At 44.3% G+C, this 18,543-nt stretch overlaps 3 protein-coding genes across 4 annotated transcripts; all 3 read left to right on the forward strand.

Moving 5' to 3' along the window:
• The first annotated feature begins 949 nt into the window (after positions 1-949).
• Positions 950-12,272, forward strand: sncb (synuclein, beta). Of its 2 annotated transcripts, XM_084549582.1 has the most exons (6): positions 950-1,047; positions 2,142-2,275; positions 5,582-5,611; positions 5,895-5,980; positions 9,578-9,661; positions 11,274-12,272. In XM_084549582.1, exons 2-6 carry the CDS (start codon positions 2,155-2,157, stop codon positions 11,301-11,303), a joined length of 351 nt encoding a protein of 116 aa, XP_084405708.1. In that variant the 5' UTR covers positions 950-1,047; positions 2,142-2,154; the 3' UTR covers positions 11,304-12,272. The 2 variants fall into 2 exon arrangements, with proteins under 2 accessions (XP_084405708.1, XP_084405707.1); XM_084549581.1 differs by lacking the exon at positions 11,274-12,272 and having other exon boundaries at positions 9,578-9,846.
• A 150-nt stretch (positions 12,273-12,422) lies between these two features.
• On the forward strand, positions 12,423-13,538 carry adirf (adipogenesis regulatory factor). The gene is made up of 3 exons (XM_084549595.1): positions 12,423-12,523; positions 12,683-12,745; positions 13,306-13,538. The coding sequence occupies exons 1-3, from the start codon at positions 12,445-12,447 to the stop codon at positions 13,407-13,409; spliced, it is 246 nt and encodes an 81-aa protein (XP_084405721.1). The 5' UTR covers positions 12,423-12,444; the 3' UTR covers positions 13,410-13,538.
• A 1,772-nt stretch (positions 13,539-15,310) lies between these two features.
• On the forward strand, positions 15,311-18,509 carry gprin1 (G protein regulated inducer of neurite outgrowth 1). Its single transcript, XM_084550159.1, has 2 exons — positions 15,311-17,311; positions 17,549-18,509. The coding sequence occupies exons 1-2, from the start codon at positions 15,511-15,513 to the stop codon at positions 17,965-17,967; spliced, it is 2,220 nt and encodes a 739-aa protein (XP_084406285.1). The 5' UTR covers positions 15,311-15,510; the 3' UTR covers positions 17,968-18,509.
• The last annotated feature ends 34 nt before the right edge of the window (positions 18,510-18,543 follow it).

Consider the following 18,543-nt stretch of genomic DNA (forward strand, 5'->3'; position numbering starts at 1 on the left):
AATAAATTATTCGATACATTTTCTCGGCAAAAATGAATATTTAGCACAGCCTCGTGAGGCTTAATGCTAAATCGATGCACCCCCACCTGTTACGCGGAATGGTATCGCCCACATATCGAGCTTGCACCTGGTCAACGCAGTTATTATTGACATATTACATATTTAAATGGGTTCCACATATAACAACGTATTGTTAGTGATTGTTAATAAGGCTAAAATTAAATTAAAGTTATTTAAACTACAAAATATATTTACACAAGATGGTGGTTATTAAAAAATGATAAATGATACCAGTTTACCAATTGTGCAAATTGGTACACAACGCATTCCATTGCAGGGGTTGAGCTTCATGTTTGAAAACAAGACGAAACAAAAACGTGTTAAGACAACCAATTAACTGCCACTAAATAAAATAAAGCTAAAGGCTGAGGGGGTGTAGCAGCCAAGTAGATCCAAAATGGAGTCCACAAATAAGCGCCAGTGAAGTAGGCCAAACAAAAAGTTCATTCTGTTAATATTCCATTTAATAATAAGTCCACTCATGGGGGAATAATACATTTTAATAGTAATCACTATGTCCTGTTGCATTTCTATAACATCCCCGTATAGTCACATTTCGTCCTCATTACTAGGATGTTTCGTGATGGACACGTACGTGCAACATTAAAAAGGGAGGGCGAGAAGAAAACGTGGCGTGGCTCTGTTAAACCCATTTTTCTTGCTGTAACGTTTGACATGTGGGTTGATCAATAGTGGATGGAGCCGGTGATGTGGAGAGAAGGGGGGAGGAGGGGCGAGGTAACGAATGGGGGGGGGGGGGGGGAGGGAGGCGGAGAGGAGGTGTGCGTGTTGGGGGGGTGGGGGGGTGGGGGGGTGGACGTGATAGTCTCAGCCGCACTGTGAAGGGGGCCGTCCCTGTTAGTGGAGATCAGCCCGCGGAAGGCCCACCTAGTGATCATTTGAAGATATCTCCCATTTAGGCGATAGTTTTGTCTCGACTGCGCGGCTCAGCCATAAGGGGACAAGTCGAAGGCTATTTGTAAATAGGTAAGGAATCTTCTTATTATTATCATTTTAATTCTTGCATTCCTTTATTTGTCGTGTTTGTTATTTTAAAGCACATAGAGGTCACCACCATTTGATGACCACGCTCGGGAGCGTCGTCATTGGAAGGCGCTGGTTTGGAGCGTGCCTAAAATAACTCAACATCACCCAACTCCCACAAATGTCTCGCCTTGCGTGTGATTGCTTTTGCCGTCAGGTCATTTTAATTACCACACAATCGTGCTCTAGAGATGCACAGTCAGGGAGGGCATGCAAACCGCCGCAAATGAATGCATGTTACGGACGTTACTGGATGTTGCAGACTTGACTTGCACCATCCGGGATGGCACTCCGGAGGATTCGTGAGCAGTGCGAGGAGACCGTTCGAGGTGTCGGTCTGCAGCTCGGTTCTGTTTCATCCCAATGCTTCCTGCGTGCGAGCGGACAGACTCGGATCACTTCAACATAATTCGACGTTCAAAGCCGCGATGCGTGAAGATGCATACTGTACATCGTGCTCCCCTTCCCCCCCTTCATCTTGTAGCGTAATGTAGCTCATATAATAAATGCCAACTTGTAGTAGGATGGGTTGTGCGCTCCCTTAAAAAAAAAAGAAGAAGAAGGGCCTGGCGCAGTCCTGTCACCTCGCTGCCACCGAGAGTAGCATTACAGACGAGTAATAATTAATGAGCGCCTTCACGAATAACCATTTCATTGAAATCTTTTTGCCTTTGAATATTTAATGCATTGACGGTGATGTGAAAAGGGGGGTTGAATGCATGAGTGAACAGAAGGTTTTTTACTACAGCCTGATGGCTCGGCTGCAGCTGTCACGATCCTCCACAGGAGGCGGTGCTGGCTTCCTTTAACCCAACCTATGTGCTCTGACACTAGACTGAAATCCATAAATGTTTATTAAAAATGCACAGAAATTTGAAGGGGGGTGGGACACACACACACACACACACACACACACACACACACAACCCCTTATTAATAATACGAGATGTTTAATGTCAAACATGAATAAACTAAAAGCTACATGTGTACTGACAGCGGTGATGTCCACTGACAGTATGGTCCATCTCTCTCCACAGTAGCTCGGCCAAGATGGATGTGTTTATGAAAGGTTTGTCTAAAGCGAAAGAGGGGATGGCTGTGGCCGCGGAGAAGACCAAGGAAGGAGTTGCAGTTGCGGCTGAAAAGACCAAGGAGGGAGTCATGTTTGTAGGTAAGATGATCACGCGTCCTCTCTTCGCAGGTTCTTTCCATTCAAACCCTACACGGGGCCCATCTGTGACTGATAATGCTCCTGTCACGTGCATCTAAGACGGAGAGGGAATATTTTATTATCATTCGTCTCATGCAGCACCTTGACACAAATGGTTAAATTATACAGTGTCTTCCCATACTGTCTGGATTAATGGCAGAATGCAAAACCGGTTTTCCTCTCACACGAGAAACACACCAGCAGAAGGTTGTATTGTTAGGGGACAATATTACAGTTAATTTATAGGACTCGTACAGTGGTGTAACTTAAAATGACTGATATTTCCTCGTGTAGGCAGGTTAAGTAGAACCAAGCTCAGCTTTTTTTAAAGCTAAGTTAAATTGTTAAATTAAGTGTAGCTCCTTATGGCAGCCAGATGAATCAGCCAGCCACCCATTGATCAATATCCCTGTTTTACTAATGCAGGCTGATGCAGTGTTCAAATATAGAGCTACTGCACCCATCATATCAAATGAAGAGCATGGGCTATAGATTTGATTCGAATGCTAGCAGTAAAGACCACTGTGGATTTGTTATTTTGATGGATGATGTGATGCAAGAAAATCTGGACGTCCTTGTGGCCTCTCGCCCGCCTTGACTGGGCTCGGGGCCGGAGATGGGAACAGGCGTGGGGGGTGGGGCAGCGGGATGGTGGGAACGGCTCCGGCCACATGCACAGGACAGCAGCAGATTGTAAAACAGTCTCAGCCCCGCGGTCACCTCCTGGAGACAAACAGGCTAAGGGCCTGTGCTTTTGTCCTTTTCGGCGCAGGATCATTCAGCCTTCGCAGATATCTGCATCTCTCAGTTTCAGCCGGTTTAAATTAGCCAGGTTATTACCCCAATCTGCATCACTTGGTTTAGATTTGGGCAAACAGCACGGAGGCAGATGGACACATGAAAAAGAGTTAGCGAGCAGCTTGAAGACGATTGTCTCAATCCTTCAAGCATATTTAAACAGACCAGCTTTCACACATATTGCATTCCACTTAAGCTTCTGTTATGCTTTACTTGTAAAAGCAGTGCTCTTCATGATTTAATGGTCTGTGTTGCTGGGCAATACTTCAAAATTTTATGTTATATTTATTATGAAATCATTAAAGTTTAATGTTGTCTAAATAATTAATCTTAAAGCTCAATAAAGTCCAGTTTTGAACAATATGAAGCCTTATTTCAAAGAGAGAGTTGTATATCTTCAGTATGTTTAACAGGAGGCAACTCTCTGAAGGTGGTTTAGTTGATTATTTGTTTGTTTGTCTACAAAAATGAAAAATGGTCATTATAATTCCACTGTGGCGTCTTCAGATTGTTTTTTTAGTTTAAGTCTAACCCCCAAACCACAGAGATTGACTGTGAACAGTTGTCTATGGTGAGAAAAGTAAATCTGCAGGCTTGATACGGAAATATATAACGCTCATCATATCGTATATGTCCGCAGATACATACTGTAGAAATATCCCAAGTAGGTTTGTAATAAATAATTGCTTACATGTTGTTCAGTGTGACTCATAGCGATCCAGAGCAGAGCCAACCAGGAATGTATTTGTTATTGAGCTGTTGTCAGAAGACCCAAATTTCCAGTGACACCCCCTCCCTACTGTTTATTGCACAGTCACCAGCTCGTGCCATTGTTCCTGTAACTGTGTGTTTTGGATGCACTCAAGAGATGTCGGATATTCCAGCAGCCACTGTCAGCTGTTTCTGCATTTCGGTTGAATCTCGGTACCCATTTAGCTCGGTGTTCCTGTCACTCATCGACGCTACCAAACATGTCAGGCTGTAGTCAAAACACGCGCCGGCTCATTATCATTACATCCCCGCTACACGAGGAGGGAAGGGATCATTTCCGTGGCAACTCTGGGCCTAGGCGTGCTGCTTGTTGAGCGTGGTGGTGCCCTAGAAAGCTGCGCGTGATATGCTTGAAGGCCCTTCTTGGAGGAGGGGTAAGAGGGATCTGATAGGGTTGTGGCCCACCTTTTGACAGCTGCTGCTGCCGCTGCAGACCACCCACCCAGCTGAGCTGAGCAGTCAGCGTGAGGAAGGCAAGGAGAGGCGGAAATGAAAAAGCCCTCGCTGCACAAGATGCCATTTAATGTCACCAATAACAAGCTGATTCATAGATCATCAGATTACGCTGTTATGACACAACGGAGCAGTGCTTTTACTTTCGTGGCCCCTGGATATCACATCCCATCTGCTCCTTCCTATAGTTCAGTTTATGAAATTATCAGTTTTGCTAATATTTGCTAACCAGTAATTACAGCTTGACTTGCTATCGATGCTTAATTTATAGTTATGGGGTGAATTTACATTTGAAAATAATGTTAATTTGTTAATTCTGGTAGTAGTAGACATTTATTTTACTTGCAAAAAGAGTTCACTTCATGAAACGTTACACTATAAATCTATTACTTTTATTCATCACAATATAATGTCACATATCACTGACTAAATATTATTAATTTTAATATGATTTAGCTATCAGAACTGTAGCGCTGGCACTGAAGCACTCAATCTGTAGCAGCACAGAGCAATAGCTGCGCTTCACCAAAGCCGAAGCTTAAATGAAGGCATCCCTTAGATGTATGTTTTGCTTTGAGGCTCGCCTTTTGTGGAGAGAGCTCTGTACTTTATCATTATTACGTTTCTTCTCGGTTTGCTTTTAAAGGCCCTCGGAGACCAATAAGTCATGTGACTACTGCACACTAGAGAAGGACGCCCAGCCTGGAGTGATCAGAACCAGGAGGCTCACAGTTGATTGCCCAAATAGCTTAATGGAATACTGTGGAGATAGATGAGATCTGCCAAAGTTCAGGGAACCGAACAATGCCTGTTTGTAGTATAAACCCCAAAGCTTAATAACTCCTCAAGATGAAAGTACAAGGAAGGAAACACAAGTGCTAGTCGATGACGGTCCTCCAGTAACCCAGGAAAACTGTGAGCAAATAAAGATGAAGATTGGAGGAGTAAAACAGGAGGGTGGATATTTGAATTACTGCAGCATTGTCATTACAGCATGCTGTACTGTACAGTAGCAACAGTATGTTAAGATTATACTAGAATATACCACAGTGTAGTGGTTCAGAAATGGTGCATTTAAGCAAATGACATAGGAGCCTCATTCAAAAATGAATGGCAGCAGTGTCTCTAATAATCAAGTTTTAGTATCTGCGGGCACGTACAAAAACTAAAGTGATGTCTCAACGGTTCGTGATTTGCACAAAAACCTACACCTTTTCTGACTAATTTCCTTTTTTCTTCACTCAGGTAACAAGGCCAAAGACAGCGTGGGCTCAGGTAAGTTTTCCATCAGTCTTATTATTGTTATTATTGCAGCGTAGTTCCATTAAAGCGGCGAGACAGCGCTCCTACTTGGAAAATGGCAAATTCATTATGGCAGTGAGGGAGGGCGTGTGTTGTAGGGGGAATGTGGAAGTGGTCATTATGTACAATAATCAATTGGGAAACAAAAGAGGGCTACCATGCTTTTAATCTGTCTGCGCAATCTGTTGAGATAATGTTGCATTTGGATGTGTGTGTGTGTCTGTCTGTCTGTGTGTGTGTGTGCGCGCCTCTGCAGTGGCTGAGAAGACCACTGGAGCCATGGGGAACATCGCCGCTGCCACTGGCCTGGTGAAGAAGGACGAGTTCCCGTCTGACATGAACGTATGTACTGTGGTTTGTTACGATCAGAGTCTGCATAACAGTGGTTTCTGTTTACACACACACACCTGCAGGAAGTCAGTAGGCCACTGATAATAATGCAATCATATTAGTACTTTGGTGACAGACCTGCTGAATAAAATACCTCAGCTTGCAGCCTGACACAGGCACGCTCACAAAAACGGTTTAGGAACAACTAAAAAAAACGTGCAAACAGTACAAGGTGTTGAACTGACCTCCAAATTTACTAGATCCTAAACTGATCAAGTATTTGTGGGATCCACTGGAACAAGCCTGATCCACAGAGGCCCCTCCCTTCAACCCATAGGACTCAAAGGCCCCCCACTAACGATATTCTGTTGCCAGACACCACAGGACACCCTCAGAAGGCCCAGGTCCGTTCTCTGATGAGTCACGACTGTTTTTGGAGGCACAAGGGAGACATACACAATATTAGGAAGGTGGTCATAATGTTATGGCTGATCGGGGTATAACACCCTGTGTAATTCTTTAGAAGTCTGAAGTATGTATTAGTGTCAGAAAAAAAGACCCATGCATCTGTAGTGAATAATACAATAATGCTGTAGAAAGAGTAGACATATACATTACCCAATAGAACCATAAAAACACTTCAATGTGCATCTTTTATCCTTCCTGTTGAAAAAAGGTTCTTCTTCCCGTATTCCTGCCATGAAGCATTACGTTACCATAAAGTTACGTGGCTCCCAAGACACAGAATAATAAAGAATATGGTCCAAACCGAAGAAGCAAAAGCCAAATTATCCCATCTTGACCCATTCTAGAGTCAAGCTCTGAAAACACAGGATCCTGCATTTCCCACGACGCAGATGAAATTTCAGCCTCTGCAGCTTGCACTTTGATTGTAACACAAGCGTTTCGTGGAAATTTAAGGTCCCAGCCGTGAAGTAACCACTAACCCGTCATCAGGCCTTTTTTTTTTTTAAAGATGTTGGAAGTCGTCTTCTAAAGCCAGAGAAGATATTATACGAGTGCTTTCTCATGTTTAGGGGCAGTGTCCTCAATCAAACTGAACTTCATGTGTGATGTTAATGAACTGGCTACAGATTCTACCTACGTAAATTCTAATAATGTGTCAACATATTGTTATTTATGATTGATTTTTATGTTTTCCACTTGCAATTGAGAACAAGTGGAAAGGAAAAGTGAAATCTCTGTTTCAAATCCGAGCCTCGCTTACAGTTGGCAGCTTGCTTTGTAGTCATTAATGCCTGGACAGGATCGTGGCTGTAGCAGAGGCGGCTGTTTTACAGCAGGGGTCAGTCAAACTTAATAATTAGCCTGCATTTTATTTATTTTCGTGTTATTCCTTATTGCTCTAGGCCCACATCCTGTCCTAAATGTGTCTTACCTGGAACACGATCACAGTTTGATTTAGAAAAGGCTCAAAAGACATGAACACTTGAAATTAAAAAATTAAACTGACCATTGATACAGTTAACATAATAAAATAAATGAATTGTTCTTTCACATTAAATGAAAACACTCTATGACCTTGTTTTACTGCGGTGCATGAACGCACAGAGCTGCCATAAAAAGGTTTCACTGTTGAGCTGATTTGTGACCTAAACGATCTCTCTGTGTGGCTATCATCTCTCTAAGAGGCATGACTTTTCCATTATCGAGCCCTGCCCCTCCGATGACCTCGGTGTCGCCACTTTCTGCCCCCGTTTACCGTAGTGAGGGTTGTCCGTGTGACGAGGATACGAGGAGAAGAACAGATTTTATTAGCGGACAGTTTTTTTTTTCTCCACTGTTCTCTCGTTTCAATGACCTGGCCCTGCTCTTACGGCTTGCTGACATTTTGTCTATCTCAGTCAGACCGTCAGTGAAGCAGTGAGGTCCTCATCCTGTCCTAAGCCTTCATCCCTCAGAGTTGGACCCTCTCCACTGACCCTCTAATCTAGTAAATCTGACAGCCTGCTCTAATAGGCTTCTCAGAGGCACTATCTGAGTGATAAAACTCCTCATTTCAGCACCCTGACAACGGACTGTTAAACTCTTGACGCTGTTATCAAATGTGCACAGCTACTTTTTGTTCATCGTCTCTTTTGCAGATATCTAAGGGGAAACTAATCAGGATTTTGCACTATAGCGTGGCGCTTTTGCAACATTTTTCATACTTGTGCCACACAGCCTTGTCACATCTCGACTCAAATTCAAGTGTGTGACCAATCAGACACACAACTTATCTTTCCCCTCTGCTGTAATCACATAAACAGTCTTTTCATGTTGACTCGTGCTCAGGCAATGATCCGTCTGATTAGGTGCGTCTTTGCGCTGGTTTCCCTTTGTGCGGCCTCTGAGGCCATGCTAATCGTGTTGGTGGGCTTACAGCAATAACACTAGCTTGATATGGCGCGCGGGATTAAGGCCTGTTCTTCTCTGACCTAATTGTCTTCATTAGTATTGGGTTTAAAAATAAATGTGTGGTGACCCACTAGCTTTGTTTTCATAGTAGCAGGCCGTGATGGAGCGCTGTCTGCTTGAGAAAGCTCGCAGAAGGAGATACTGTATGTTCACAAATACTGAGGTCGAGCCTGAAGTTATTAGATATTCAATGTCACCTCATATGTTAAAGGATGGGTCTGGTTCTCTTCCTTGTTTTTCTAATATCAAAACCAACAATCAACTGATCTTATTAAGAAGTACTTCCCGTGTACGTAGAGCCTAACAAAGCGGATTCAGGGCTTTGTTGCTGTCTGAGAAACACGTCAATCCCATTAAAGTGTACGCTCACTGGCTTTTCAAAGCTTTCCCACAGTGCAATATTTACTCCTCTTTGACTGATGCGCAACCACAGCGAGCAGCTGATTACAGGAAGTTATTGATGCCTTTTTGAAACTGAAAGCCATTTTTGAAAACAATAAGAGTCAACGTGCTCTGGGCGCAGTGGGTACTGACAGATTCACGCGCTGTTGGTTTTGGACTTTTCTACTTTCTGCCAGACTTATTATTACATCTGAGTCCCATCGCTCACTGTCGGATTTTCCAAGCGATAAATGTTCTGCAAGCTTTAAACAAGACCATGGATTTACGGCCGTGCTAGCTGCTCTGCACAGCTACAGCTACAGTACTGTATATTTGCATTTTGAGCTTAACGCTAGCGCCATACCTTGCCACATGCCGACAAACAATGATAATGTTAACATGATTAAGTTAATCAGGTGTAATCACCATTCTACTTTGGAATGATAGCCTGCTTACACTTGAGGCTTAGTACCGAGCTAAGTACAGCTGAGGCTGATAAATGTATTGCGATATATGTGACGGTTGTATTTTGTCATGATATTGGGGCAAAGTAGTGATGTGGTGTGTGTTAAAGTCATTCCACCAGTGCAGCTTAAAGCCCTCAAAGGAAGGAAAATCACTTTTTATCTATATTGTGTTTTACATTGTACAGAGAGAAATTTATTGGCCTTCCAGTATCGAAATTTCAAAATTAAAGAAACAGGTTAAATCTGTATATAAACATCTACATCATGTAAATACGTAGTTGCTTCCGTTCCTGTGAACCTTTCTCTTCCTCATCTCTCTGTCTCCCTCTCACCGTCTCTGTAGCCTGAGGAGTATGGGCAGGAGGCCATGGAGGGCCAGGGAGAGGCAATGCTGGAGCCAGAAGGGGAGACATATGATGAGTCCCAGGTAATCAGAGTACACGACACGAAGCACATACGCATAGAATCACAAATCTGTGCACTTAAACTGACCTTTCGCGATTTTATTGTGGATTGCTTCTTTTTTTGTATGCCATGTGAAAGCCTGTAAAAAAAAAAAAAAAAAGGCTCTGTAGGCTGCAGGCAGGGATGAGGGGATGAGTCCATTCATTTCAGAAGGCAGAGACTAGCTCTCAGTATTCAAGAGCTCAGCATGTTTACACGGTTTAGTTATATTGCATTTCAATAGCACTCCGCACTTGCCCTCCACTTCTGTCCCACACAAACACTACAGCTCACGCTGAGGCAGTTCGTCTTTTTTTTTCTGGAAATGAAACGAGAAGGCTCAACAAGACGAAGTGCCACAGAGCCTACATGGAGTACAGTGGATATAGCACCACCTACCTACACCGAGCGTTGGGTGTGTGACGCTGTGTGTGTGTGTGTATGTGTGTGTGTGTGCATGGAGGAAAGGATGTGAGTCTGACACAGATGGTTATTTTTGGAATTTGGCAGTAAGGGGCAAGACAAACTGTGCAGAACTGAGAGCTTTGAAAATAGATTTTAAATAACTATCGTAGTGCGTAAACAATATCACGCGATGCCCAAAATGCTGTCAGTGTAGTGTACAGTACACAATAACTCAGAGCAGTTAAAGCCAGTTGATGTGATTAGCAGGAAACCTGTGATATCCTCACTGGAAAAAAATCAGAATCAGCTCTGCGAAGATGTAATTTGAGATTTTGCATGATCTCTTATACAATTCAATTTATTCTGAGCACATGCGTGGATTTTCTCCTAATGCCTGCTCACAGCCTCCGCCAGTGGAACGTTGCATTAATCTGTGAAACGAGTAAAAGTGAGATATTCCCTGAGATCCAAATTAAAAGTGAATTTCTCAGTGCCTGTAGCCTGTATCATCCTCATCCTCCTCATCCTCCTCCACCTCTTTCCTCTCTCTCTCTCTCTCTCTCTCTCCCTCCTACTCCTCCGCATCTCTCTCCCCTCCCCCATCCTTTGCTACACCAGCGATGTGCGAGTTCTCTCTGAATGGGTGTGGTGATGACGCTCTCCGCCTCTGTGCATTGTGGGTAATGTCAGGGTCTCCCTGCATTGCTGTAAATATGGAGTCTTGAGTGCTGCAGCCAGCTCAGGGATCAACTGGAGATAAAAATAAATAAAAATAACACATATCACACTTGGATACACTGAATGAATACACTGGACGACTTGAGACCATTGGAGGCTGTGTTATTATTTCCACGATCATGTCTGTGGTGGAGGCAGGGCTACAGGGATACAGGAATGTGATCACGACGCGTCCTTGAAGCTGGCGCAGGCCTGTGCTGCCCTCTGCAGGCTGAAGAGACGCTGAACCAGCACAGGAGCTCAGCTGTGATGAAGTGACATCATTGCCTTCAGCCGAGAGCTATCATGAGCTATCATAAGCTCCCTGTCATATAGTCACCTTAAACGGATTAAAGCTGCATTTCCCACGATTAAGTTTTAATTAAAGACTCGCCGTTGAATTTAACCCGTCGCCTCGCCGTGCTGCAAATTTGACCTACCTGCCTCTTCAAAATCTGTTCTTCTTTCCCCAGGAGAGCCAGGACTACGAGCCAGAAGCATAAAGGCGTCAGTCCAAGCCGCCATCCAACCAGCAGCACAATAATATTTCTAATAATAACAAGGACAAATGCTGAAACTATTACAATTATATCCCCGTTGCAAAAAAAACAACAAAAATACAAGCATTCCCACTGAAAAATGTTCTTCCTTCGAGACAAATCTTTTATTATTATATATTGTAAATGTCATGTTATTAATGTAATGTGTTGGGTGTAGGTATTTATTGAGACGTAGGATTTGCCCTGTCGGTCTCATTTCCTTGATTCCCTCCCAACGAAATGAGACCAGAGCCGGGGCTTGTGACTTTGTACTCGTGTGTATCTGTATTTAGAAACGTGCAATAGATGTTCATCATCTTCCAATGAGACATTGGGAGCGGAAAAAATAAATATGACCGGTTGCAAGCAGATATGACTACAATAATATCCTCTTAAGTGTCGACAATGCCTGTTTGTGGGTTTTTTTCTTTTTGCATTTCTTCGGAAATTAATTTGAGACGTTTTTTGAAGTAAGAGTTTTTTACATTGTATCTTTATAGTTGCTTGTGAATCATTCCAGTAAACTCTCTGTTAGAAACGGACAGTATACATGTTTGTGTGTGCGCGTGTTTGTGTGTACTGAAGATTTTATCAAGTTAAAGTCAATATATTACGTCTTGGAATCATAATGGTTGTCAAATCAATATGTGCTTTAAATTGCAGGGCTTGTCAATATAAAGGTTTATGTGTTAAGCCAGACATACAAATCCTCTGTAAATAAAAAGTAAAAAAACTAAACCTTTTGTCGTTGTTTAAACTCACTTGTGGGATCACGTTTGAAATCTTTTGTACCTTATTCTCTTTCTTTTTCTGCATGTGGCTCTAAATGATTATCTATTATGCGTCTTTTTGCTCACTCTTGTCTGGGGATTTGGTTGCAGGATGTGTAAATTCTGCTGAGCAGGCTCTGGCCCTTGGCAGGCTGCTGCCATATTTGGGATGCCTGTCTGATCGCGCCTCTTTGGGTGGGTTTTGTTGCGGTTAATCCGGCTGGAACGTGCAGGCTCGGTGGTGCCGGGCTCAAACAGAGGGTATTAAACTGACGCACCCTCCGCTCTCAGGCTCAGACTGCCGTGTGGAAGCTGCAGGGACACAGACAGGAGCCATGGCCTCGTTCAAGAAGTCCTTTGAGGGCCTGAAAGGCACGAGCCACTCAGCCGCGAAAGGAGTCACAGAGACTACAGGTACAGATGTAAAGCTCTACAATATCACAGGGCCAATGTGAGATCTGGTTGTAAAAGAACTTACTTCATTTAGCTTGAGTTCAAATGTTATAAAGCACGCTTTATAGTATTTCTGTCTCTGCAGTCAGTCACTCTTAAGACCCTGTGATGTGTTTCCAGTGCAGGCAGCTCAAGACGCCGTGCAGCAGGTGGCAGACTCCTCCAAAGAAACAGTCAGCACAGGTAAAGTGCATATTCATCTGTCTTTGAATTACGCATTACGTTGTAATGGGTGTATTATTTCAAGCAGACCAGTTCAATCCCTCACAGCTGATGTGTAGCAGTGAATTTAAAGAGATAAAACTATTATTTGTCTTATATATTTGGCTCGGTTTCTGATACAGGACTATATAGGACTAAAAACTAACTCAAACTGAACTTGGTACAGTGAGTTTTTTAAAGACTAAAGTCTCTAGAATACAATAATAGTCTCAAGGTTCAAGGTTCAAGGTTCTTTATTTGGCCATTTGTGCATAAACCAACAGTCCAGGCACATTGGAAATCTTGTGCAGGGTTCTCATAGAGTCAACAGTTTAGTTAAAAAAGAAGTATAAAATATAGAAATCACCATACAACAAAAAATATAAATACAAAATATAGAAGCAATATTCAACTGCAATATTACAATATAAGAAGTAGAAGAACATAGTAAATGGGACTATGTAAACTATATGTGATAATTAAAGCCTAGACCTGCTGATTTGTGCTTCGCTGTGATTTATTATTATTATTTATTTTTTAAGCTGCTGAAGAAGCCACCAAGCAGACTCAAGCAGCCATAGGAAAAGCTGCAGACAAGGCCACGGACACCATCAAGGAGTTTGGACAGAAAATGGAGACCAAATGATGATGGGATGACTGCCTGATCGTGCATGGGTTTTAAACAATGAAGTATGCTGGCATCAGAAAAAAATAATCTCCACGCAGCTCACATTCCAAAGGAAATCTTTATATAAAGTGTCTTTTTTTTTTTCTAATTTTCCATTTGTGTATCTTGCTTTAATATAGATTTCATTACATGTGATTATTTTGAGAAATAAAAAAATAAAAAAATAAAAAAATGCCACCTTCTACTTTATCAGGTTCTTAAAATGTGATATCCTGCCACGTACAGTTGCAGCAACGCGGCCAGTCGCCCTAGAAACGCGGTATATCAGAGGCATCCTGCTTCTGCACCCTGAGAGCACTCGTCAATGAATCACCGCGCTCATTATTACCAACACATTGCCGAGAAGATGGCCTTTGGCAGTTCTGATGGCTCCTGATGAGAGTGCGATCAGAGCTGTCTACCTTGGTCCTCGGCAGCACACCTCCCTCCATCACACTACGCGGTTGCCAGGCAACAGAACTCTGTAGCAGCCTGGGATTGGTGGAGGCCTTCGATGGTTAATGGTGAGAACACTTCTGCCAGCACACGGTGTTCTGGCCGGCGCACCACGGAGAGAGAGATTCCCAAAAATAAGAAGGAAATATGAACATCGTCCGTGACACACAGCGTTTAAAATACCCGAAGCGAGCATAATTACAGAGGCTCTCGAGAACTGAATGCGTGTCACAAAGCAGAGAGGTCTGAGGGAGGAAGGAGCATTAAAGACTTGGCGTTTTACAAGTGCTTGTTTGTGTGGGAGGAACAGCTCCGCTTCCTCCAGGCTCCTCCAGCTGAATTTCTCTGTACAGTTGCAGCAGAACACTCGCTCTTACTAATATTTCTCACATTTCCCTCGTAAGACCTGAGTTTGCATTACTTTTCGAGGTCCTCTAAAGATTCTCTGATTATCTGCTGTCATGAAACACAATGTGGTTCAAGAGTTTCTCTTCTTGCTGCTATTTACTGGTTGTGCTACACTGAAGGTGGCTTTCACACACACACACACACACACACGCTCCTGTCTTACCTCAAAACATTAATAAGAAGAGAAATCCCTCTCCTGCATACTTCACCCTCCCTCCAGAAGTCCTCACACTGGTCATTTGCAGTGCCGTGGCAGCTTTTAGGACCAATTTATGCCTCTTCAAAAAATTTCATCAGTTCACAGGTTTATCTCTCCGCTCACATTTGCCATTGTGTTGCTATGAGAACCTGGACTTAATTACTATGATTTACAGATGATTAGAGAGCTGAACAGAGATTTTGTCATTACATTACCACTCACTGGCAGAGCCCGACCGTGGTTTCCAGGGAAACTGGAAATGTGAAGCTTTTCAACACACACACACACACACACACACCACACACACACATTCACACAGCCACAGCCTAAAGAGCGAGGATTGCCTGAGAGAGATTCTTCTAGAGACAAACCTGTAGCCGCTGCAATCAGTATCAATCAGCAGGGGAGACACACGGACAGATGTTGGTCTCAGTCGGTCGCAAGGTTTGCGATGTTTGACCCAAATCTGACGGAGAGTTGTGGAGAGGCTTCAGTCTGACTTGGACTGCTGAGGTATGTCTTTGTATGACTCGTGTTTTTGTGCAGTTTATTTTAATTTTTTTTTACTATTGTGTTAGTTTTTATGGTTGATATCTGACAGATTTTCTTGGTTCCTGTGCATGCATGCTTCTGTTGTCAAGGGATTATGTACGGAAATAGAATTCAAGCCGGAGCCATGCTGATATATTTTTGAGCAAATGTTTGACATGTAATGTTTTGTTCAACAATTTTTTTTTTAAAAAAGGACAATTTTAAGTGAAGTTTTTAATAAACTAAGCATTTTAATCAAAGTAAACATCACCTATCACCTGTCCTAAGATACTAATATGTGAGATTTCTGTCAAGCAGTGGCAGTGATGTAACAGTGATGTTACATGTGAGAGTTTGGATGCATCCATTTCGCGAGAGGAAATATTTTTTCAACCGCAAAAACAACCTGTTGTTTCATCCTTTCGCCTGTGCTTTGGCTCTCACTAACGTCTGCGCTGTGTTGTGCAGGTTTAATGCAGAGACAGGATGGGAAGCCTTAAGGACGAGATGAGAGGTCTCAGAGACAATCACCAGCCTTGTGAGAAGACAGACGATGGGGTCCGTCCAGATAGCGGCCCTGCGCCTGAGGGACCGCAAGTGTACACGAGTCAAGAGTCAACGACTCAAGCGGACTGTGAGCCAAAAATACACGTGAGTGCCAGCTCTGTTGAAGAGAGAGACAAGAAACTAATTTCCAAAGATCTTTCAGGAGTGGATTTTGATGACACTGATCAATTAGACACTAAGCAAGTTAAAGACTGTACACAGACTGATGCCGTGCCTCTGACGCCACAGCCTGAAGCCGACAAAACGGCAACAGCTACACACAAAGATGCGACAATCACTGTTGAGCTCCTAAGTGATGGAGACGGAGATGCTGAAATTCAGAGGGGAAAAGATGCTGACGTTGAGAGTATTTTGGTTCCCGTGCCACAAATGCCGGACCTTTCTGACCCACGTTCCCCAGCTCCTTTTGGACAGCACCACATGCGCACGCAGGTCAGCCTGGAGGTGGTCCAGTGCCAGTCTGCAGCCACCAGCCCCATGACTCCTCCGGAGGGCGACCATTCCTTCTTCTTCCCAAGTTCTTTTGGGAAAACCGGATGCGTGGGGACAGACACTAAAGACGCAGAGCTGCAGGTGGGCCGCCAAGTGGAGTTCTGCTCTGTTGCCACCTCCCCCATGACCCCGAAGACGCCGTCGTCCACTGCCTTCCCAGAGCTGATCGGGAGAGAGAAGGTTCAGAAGGAGGAGAAAGTGAAGGTGAGTGAAGAGAAGGCTGAAGGTTTGCCATCAGTGAAAAGTCCAGCAGAAGCGGAGTCAGACATACCTGGAGCTTTGAAATTTAACACGCCAAAGGAGCTGACTGAAGGCTCCGGCTCAAACATATCTCCTCGAAGCTCCACCAGCTGCCTGGCTGCTGGGTTAATGCATCAACAGGTAAATCTGGAGGACAGTAAGCAGCAGTGCAAGCAACAGAGGATGGGAAGTATGGATCAAGACATTACGATCTTGGTGACCCACCATGGCAACGATGAGGAGGAAGAGGAGAAGGTGGAGACATTTTTTTACTCCGCTGAGCCAGAGATGGTCAAAATAGACGAGTACGAGGAAGAAAACGGCAGCGTTGTGAAGAGAGAAAACACCTCCACGGAAACTGTTACTCCTGAACCTGTACGGGACTCTTCAAACTCAAACCATCAACAAAACAAACCCGAAGAGCCCCCGGCTTCTGCTAATAAACAGCTAAAATCATACACGGAATTGGAAAATTCAGGAGAAAGCAAAGACGCATGTGAAGCTTCTGCGACAAAGCCTCCCGTTCCTGAATCTCCAGCTCCCTTCGGCTGCCACAACATCCGCACGCAGGTCAGCCTGGAGGTGGTGCAGTGTCAGTCTGTCGCCACCAGCCCCATGACCCCTCCTGAGGGGGACCAAGCCTTCTACTTCCCCAGCTCTTTCGGAAAATGCGGCGCCGTGGCTGCGGAGACTAAAGACGCCGAGCTGCAGGCGGGTCAGCAGGTGGAGTTTCGCTCTGTCGCCACAGCACCCATGACCCCGAGAACTCCCACCATTACGACGTTTCCTGAGATCAGGAAGGAGGCCAGCGTGGAGGAGAAGATAGTGGAGGAGGTGGAGGATAAAGAGGAGGACAAGGAGGAAGTACTCAAAGAGGAGGAGGGAGTAACTGAGGAGAAAAAGTTGGAAGCAGTTAAAGTGGACAAAGACGAGGCTATAACTTATAACAAGGACAAAGAGAAAGGGGAGGAGAAAGGGGAGGAGATAGGTGAGGAGAAAGGGAAGAAGATAGATGAGGAGAAAGGTGAGGAGAAAGGGAAGAAGAAAGGTGAGGAGAAAGGTGAGGAGAAAGGGAAGAAGATAGATGAGGAGAAAGGTGAGGAGAAAGGGAATGAGAAAGATGAGGAGAAAGGGAAGATAGATGAGGAGAAAGGTGAGGAGAAAGGGAAGAAGAAAGGTGAGGAGAAAGGGGAGGAGAAAGGTGAGGAGAAAGGGAAGGAGATAGGTGAGGAGAAAGAGGAAGAGAAAGAGGAGGAGAAATCAGAGGAGCCGGTGCAGGAGGTGAGCTGGGATGAAAAGGGGATGACGTGGGAGGTGTACGGAGCTGTGGTGGAAGTCGCCGTGCTCGGCTCTGCCATCCAGAAACACCTTGAGAAACAGGTGAAGAAGCAAAAATCCTCCTTGCCTCCTCCTCCTCCCCTCAACCCCTCCGCCACACCCCTCCTCTCAGAGTTAGGCCAAGGGGATTCCGGGTCCGGTTCCGGCTCCGGATCAGGATCAGGTTCGGGTTCGGGCAAGGGCCGGCTGGGGAAGAGAGGGGAGCAGGACGGCAAAGCGAGCCGACGCAGAAGAAACCCCTTCCGCCAGATGATGGAGAACATGCAGCAGCCACACTGTTGCTCCAGAGCTCACACGAGTGAGTGACAGGAAAAGTGACAAAGCAACGGGGTGACGGAAAAATCAGCGCTGGGAATATCACACGGCATTTGATATGTGTGGCTGCGATGCAGTGCACTCAGAGATGCACTCCAACGTGACACTGGGTTGACAGTGTGAGAGACACATCCTCACACAAGACAAACAGGCACAGAAACATTTAACATGGAGCATTAATCACAGAGAAACAGCCATACGGTACTATTTTTTTTCCCTCCCCTTCCTTCTCGGATCTTTCTTTTTCATAAATTTCCCGTGACGTCTCTCTGCGCAGACTGACAGATTAATGGAGTCCTTGTTTGGGGAAAATGAAATCAATGCATCTCCGTCATTGTTAACTCTTCTCCTTTAACGTTTTTCACTCAGACTCATTCAGTTAATCCACTGAGTCATTTCAGTTGTGCTTTTTTCTTTTTTTTAAATGCACCTCAGACAATGTGAAGCCATGGCAACCAGCGTTCCTTCTCGTGGCTGCTAACAAGCTTCTGCAACTGAGAGAGGTGGTCATTTTGGGGTCTGAGGCCTGACCTTGTGCTCTGCCAGTCGACAAAGGTCAGGCTTAGG

Source organism: Chelon labrosus (assembly GCF_963514085.1).
Source record: "Chelon labrosus genome assembly, chromosome: 8".
NCBI classification, from domain to species: Eukaryota; Metazoa; Chordata; class Actinopteri; order Mugiliformes; family Mugilidae; genus Chelon; species Chelon labrosus.